Source organism: Acanthisitta chloris, unplaced genomic scaffold (genome assembly GCF_000695815.1).
Source record: "Acanthisitta chloris isolate BGI_N310 unplaced genomic scaffold, ASM69581v1 scaffold34622, whole genome shotgun sequence".
Lineage (NCBI taxonomy): Eukaryota > Metazoa > Chordata > Aves > Passeriformes > Acanthisittidae > Acanthisitta > Acanthisitta chloris.
In genome coordinates, this window is record NW_008659367.1 from 20,335 (window position 1) to 26,557 (window position 6,223).

At 40.4% G+C, this 6,223-nt stretch overlaps 1 protein-coding gene across 1 annotated transcript in view; it reads right to left on the reverse strand.

Annotated features, from left to right (window-relative positions):
- UROC1 (urocanate hydratase 1) overlaps positions 1-6,223 on the reverse strand; it is a 41,719-nt gene that overhangs the window by 14,943 nt on the left and 20,553 nt on the right. The window contains exons 11-14 of the mRNA XM_009069373.1: positions 5,696-5,875; positions 4,152-4,249; positions 3,830-3,902; positions 2,620-2,741 (exon numbers count right to left, since the gene is read on the reverse strand). Of these exons, the coding sequence (XP_009067621.1) occupies positions 2,620-2,741; positions 3,830-3,902; positions 4,152-4,249; positions 5,696-5,875 (473 nt within the window). The remainder of the gene's footprint in view (positions 1-2,619; positions 2,742-3,829; positions 3,903-4,151; positions 4,250-5,695; positions 5,876-6,223) is intronic.

Genomic DNA, 6,223 nt, shown 5'->3' on the forward strand with positions numbered 1-6,223 from the left:
ATATGTTTCAAGGCAAGCTACTGTGTTGCTTCTGATATTTCATAGGCCCTTGTAGTTATTTAGGGTTTAAAAGATACTAGAAAGCACTGTGTACTCAGAGAAGTAGTCCCAAGCAGCACAGGGCCTGTCTCCCCTTGCTCTTGGGAGAGTATATTGTTATGCATCAGCTCATTCTTCAACATACCACAGAAGTCCTAAATCCAAGTTACACCCCAAGCTACTGTGTTGCTTCTGATATTTCATAGGCCCTTGTAGTTATTTAGGGTTTAAAAGATACTAGAAAGCACTGTGTACTCAGAGAAGTAGTCCCAAGCAGCACAGGGCCTGTCTCCCCTTGCTCTTGGGAGAGTATATTGTTATGCATCAGCTCATTCTTCAACATACCACAGAAGTCCTAAATCCAAGTTACACCCCAATCATCAGTGCTGCATTTCTCATGTAAAGGCTACCTTAAAACCTCAGGTACCTCAGAAGTGGAAGCAGCTAATAAAACTACATAAACATCACAAACTGTGAAAAAGTTCTAACTGAAAAAATTCATCTCCATAAAAAGGAGAAAAATGGTTAGCATTGGACTCAAGACCAGGTCAAAAGTTTAGACTTGGAATGCAACAGACTTCAGCTCTGTGGAGTTTTTGCTCAGTTTTCATAACAGATTCTTTAAAAAATTTCAAAGGTAGGTTCAGATTTTGGATATATATGTGTGAGGATATCCAGACCCTGAAATTTGGTCCAAACCCAGGCCTCACAGAAAGTGGACAGCAAGTGGAATAACCAAGAACACATATGAATGAATGGCTGTTTATTTTCTGGCCAAATTCTGTTTTCCTTTCTCTTTGAAATGCAATTCCCATTGTCCTGCCAAATTTAACTGCAAATCAAATAATAGCCTTGCCCTTAAGCCTCTTATCACCTGTTGGGATTTTTAAGATGCAATTTTTCATTTAAATTAAGAATATACAAGCAATAGTTCAATGCTTTTTGTCTGTGGAAGAGACTTCTCTCCCTAGCTTTACATTACATCTATATAAACACCCACACAACTGTTGTACACACAGTAACTGATTCATTTCCCAGTCTTGCAATGCAAACCATCCAAGGGTCATGCATGAGTTCAGTCCTGAGAGAAGATCACTGGAGGCTGCAGTACCTGGCAGAAAAAATGACTGCAAATTTCTGAAGACACATCCAGCACTATAGTATTGGATTTCACCCTGCCTTCAATAAAGACAAGTGACCTGGTTTAAAAACATGGAAGTTTCAACATCCATAGACCAGAGCAGGCACTTCTGGGTCATTGCATGAAACACAACTCATGCCCCAGTGGTATTTCTTGAAGATGACTCCTAAGGAAAGATTAGGAGAATAGATAGAACTAAGGACCTTGCAGGACCAGACCCAATAATTCACTTCATTGGAGGAAAAGGAGGCTGGACACTAACCTCACATTAAAGGAAGACAACAGTAGTTTTGTTCTAAATGAGAACCATATCTGACTATGATATATCCTTGTCAGAAATACCACCCAGGATAATCACAGTGCTAATTGTTCCAGAACAACAGGTGAGCATTCAAGATTTTCATGGTTCTATTAATATTTCAATTATGTCTTTCATGAAAGAAGCAACAAATATTTCAATATTACTGGGGAAAAAAATAATTATGCTCTCCTCTTAAAATATGCTTTGGATTTATGATCCATTTCCTTTTGATCCTGAGGAATTCCTCAGAATTCAAAGATTCCTTCCTTGATTCTGAAAAGTACAAACTCTGCTCCTGGAAATGATAAAGGTGAGGACTTCAGTGTTAGGGGACGATAACAAATATTTGAGTCTACTGTCCAGGTAGAGGTAGTAACTGTAAAGAGAGACAAAGAAAGGAAAAGGAGTAAGGCCTTCCACTGCAGGCTGAGGGATCAGGATTCCTGTTTGCTGACACAAAAATTAGCTTTGTCTCAGTTCCTGCTCACAAGCAGTGGATAACAGTGATACTTTGCTTTCAGGCATATGGGAGAGTGACAGACAGTAATTCCTAAATATCAGAAGAGCATACAGAGCTATGCAGGTATTCAGATTGGTTCCACCAGTAAGTAGAAATAGCTGTGCATCTATTAACAAATGACAAAAGACCTCAGAATTGTAATCCCAAAAAAATGACACTGGATGGAGCACCACACCCATGAAACCTGGGGTTTCTGCCACTGATCTTCTTCCTAACCTCTTGAAAACCTCCCTAGATTCCCATGCCTCATTCACCTGTGGGACAGGGGCAAAGTGATTTCACTCCCTCAATTACTCTCAGAGACCTGTTGATGAAAGATAGTGTTTGCCTTAAAGTTTCAACGTGACAAGCTCAGGAAAACCTGCAACAAATGACAAGAAAGTCTATTCTCCAAAATTGCCCAGTAGCTTTGGGATCAGTCTCAACATCCATGGTGTTTTTATGTTTTACTTACTGGTTACACTCCTTGCCGGAGTTTGGAGAACTACAAGATTTTCTGTCAACGTGGAAAAGACTGCATTCTATGTTTTCCACCAAAAGCTAACACACATTTCACAACTCAGTTTCCTTTTCTCTTCAGAGCAGCCCCAGTGACGGAGGCAGGGGATGATGTCTTACCTCCCTGACGTATAGAGTCTTCCAGCACAGACATGGCAATTGAGTCAGTCGTGGCAAGGTCCTGTGGGTCACCTGAGGTACAAACCCAGCGGAATGGCCCAAATCCCAGGGAAAAAATGTCCCTGGGAAAAGAACATGTTTCATTAAGAGATAGTTGAAATTCTTTCCTTATTTATCCTGGCTGCTAGCAGTGCTTTTCTTTCATTAGCTGGAGACGCAAGAATTTGAAACATTTTCAATGAACTAATCTAAACAGAAGCATCAAGGACCATTAATTGAGAAATTAAACAGTCCTGTTTCATGCAGCCATTGACTGATGTATAAAAATACAGTCAGGCCAGAATTTTGAAAGTCATGTTGGGCAGTTTAATTAAACAAGTGCATCATCAGATGAACTGCAGTTTTTCTTCTGTTTCACCAAATATACTCTCCCTGCTGCCTGGTCTTTGTGTCCTTAACCCAGGCTAACCCTGAGTGCATCTACACTATCAGACAAGTGTAGGTTCTGAACAAGTGCCTGGGTCCAGACTCATTTGCTGCCCACATTGTTTACATACAATAGTGAGACACGCTTCAGTTGAGGGCCAGAAGGGTAGATCTAATCTGCTTGGTGCATTACTCTATGTTCAAGCTCTTACTCACATGGAATAGGCAAGTTAAGCATGAGCCGGAGTCAAAATAAGTTATAAATCCAGTCCCTCAACAGATCTCCTGAGCTCAGCTGTTTCTACAAGCGGTATGTACAGCTTGGGTATGAGGCACAGCCAGTGACATGGGCAGAAGTGTCCTATTTATGACATACTTTTAACTTCAGTGTAGAAATCTGCTTTGATGATTTGGAATTGAACTCTACTGCTCTGAAGAGAAACTCTTCATTTTTAGCACCTGGAAGTGAAGTTGCCTACAGTTACAGTTTGAGGCTGTGACCTCACTCTTCTCTTGAACAGAACTGTTTAAGGAAAATTCATGCAACAAAGACAAAATGCAGCTGTTCATGTGAAAGAGTGAAGAGCTTTGATTTGGCAGTGTTTTAGCCTAGACTAACACATAACACTTGTAAGATCAATTTTCCTACTGTTGTTTCCTCCTTTGGATCGTTTATAGTGCACTGCAAAATTTGCACGAAGTGGAATCTCTGTAGTGCTCTCCCCCTAGAGCGAGAGACAGTCACAAGGCACTGGGAGCATATTCTAAACTCTGCCCAACATACCCCATGATGTGCTGAACATAGGAAGGATATCGAAACTCTGTTTTATTTGCTCCTTTTTTCTCAACATCAGCACCTATAAAAGAATTTTAATAGTTAGTGACTTGATGAAAGAAACCTATAAAATGTAAAACCAGACTGCACCTAGGTTCCCATGAAGGCTGTACCTCACCTAGAGTGGGTCCAGGGGTTCAGAGAGCAAGAGAGAAAGAAACTAAAGAGTTAGAGTAACATAGTGGCTAATCTTATCCTGCCAACATACGGAGCTGGGAAGATGCATGCAGCATTGTCCTTGTTTCCACCTGCAACTCCAGGATCTACTCACCAGCCCTTTGAGCTTCCAAGAGAAAAGCATTGCCATAATCCCAAAAAAACATGCCCTTATCAGCTAGTTTGTTTATAGCAGCCACTTGCCTCTTCAAACTGAAATAAAGAAGGAAACAGTTATTCTTGAGATTGATGAAATATCAAAAAGAATATTATCATGAATCACTACAGGTATGGGAGTAGGGGGAGACAGAGAGAACTGGAAGACCCCAGAGAAATTCAGACATAAACCCATAAGACACCAACTGAGATGCTTTCAGTGTCTGTAGCACCTACTATCCCCAAATCTTGAAGTGATTTACAGTCATTAAGGAAACTTCATTCATTAGCAATGAAGGGACACATCCTTCAGCAGAACAATGCAGACAGCTCTGGGGATGGAAGGTTATAATACAAAAAAAACCAAAAAACCCTGCAAAGCAGTTTAAGAAGTTCACAGACAACATAAGCAGAGACAAAAACTGAAAACTGTGAAACATCACTGTTCTGGCCTCTCCCTGGGCTAAAACAGCCCAATGTGCCCTTTCTTCTCCATAGTGGACCATACCCCAGGGCTACTCCCTGTGATACCATTTCTGCTTATTATTATCTAGTTCTAATCTCAATGCATAGTTGCCTACAGAGCTGTACATGCACAGGTGTGACTACTTAGAACTCTGGAGAGGTAAATCAATGCCTAACAAATGAAAGGAATTTTTTAGGTCATACCCAGCTTGTTAGATATTAGTTTCTCCAAGAAATTACCTTTCTAACTTCATCTAACACAGGATTGGAGAAACTGGAAAGATCCTTGTAGGTTCCACATCCTAGTCCAATAGGTTTTGTGCCATATTCTACCTTCTACTGGTAAAAGGTCTTCATCGGGAATGTTCAAGGTGAACAAAACCAGACCAGGAACCATAAAGTCTTGAACCAGTTAAGAACCACAGTACAGCTTTATTTATACATAAATTTTGCCAAAATGTTACCTTTATAATGCCCAATTCTATTTTCACTTGTTAACTTGTGAATTAGGAGTCACTTCCCAAAAATCAAGATGCTAAACTTAACTTATTTACAGTCGCAGCAAACTGTGAGGAGTGTTGGTGGGAGATAGTCCCCTGCTTATATCCTTCCCTAAAAAACCAGTACTGGCCACAGCTAGAAGCATGGTAGGCTAGATGCACTTCCTGCATTACCTGCTGAGGGTTTTGAATAACATTTAGTGAACCTAAACTAACTGGAAGACTACATGGAATTGTACTTATTGTTCCAGATTTTTAAAACCAAATGAAATTGAGGAATTTCTAAAAGTGAAATGAATCATTAGTGTTCAGACCTCAACTTACACACTAGAGACTACTCCTAGAATGGTAATGTCTGTCAGATTGTGAGTGATAGCTGTGCAAGGACAGAGTTAGGAGTTATTAGTTGTATAGCTCTAACCCAGGTTGCTACTGAAATATCAAACAACAGAAATTTCTTCAGAGAAAGACAAAGATATGATCACTTGCAGAGCAACTCAACTTAAAGGTTAAAAAGATGTATTGTCAAAACATTTACCTCTCTTGCACCAGTGTCCGAAACTTCCCTGGATTGGTGGAAAGGAGCCGCTTTGCTTCCTCAAAGCCAAGCTGCACTGGGTAGTACCCCCCGTTGAATGGGTTGTGACATGAAGTTTGGTCAGACCCCAGATCAACTAGCAGCTCTCCTGTTGTGTCCAACTCATGCACTAACCTCTCCCTGGGGAAGACAGTAACTAGTGTGATTGAACAGAAGTTGTCATTTCACATTCTAGCTCCTCTTTCAAGAGAATTTCTTCCATTCCAAGAGGTTGCTTGTAAAGGTAGGCTCTAGGCAGGCTAAGCCTTTGCTTTAGCAGTCAGGAGGTGGGAAATGATGGTGACAAAGATTTAGGTGTAAATTTTATACTACACATTTACCTGTGCAGAAATGCACAACCCTTAGAATCCAAACTGTTCTACAATTCACTGAAGTCAAAGATATTTTCTTGCAATCCAGTTAGTGAAAGGTTAGAAGGAAATGGATAAATTCTTTCTTCATCCAAAGAAGAATCTTAGAATTTCTTTC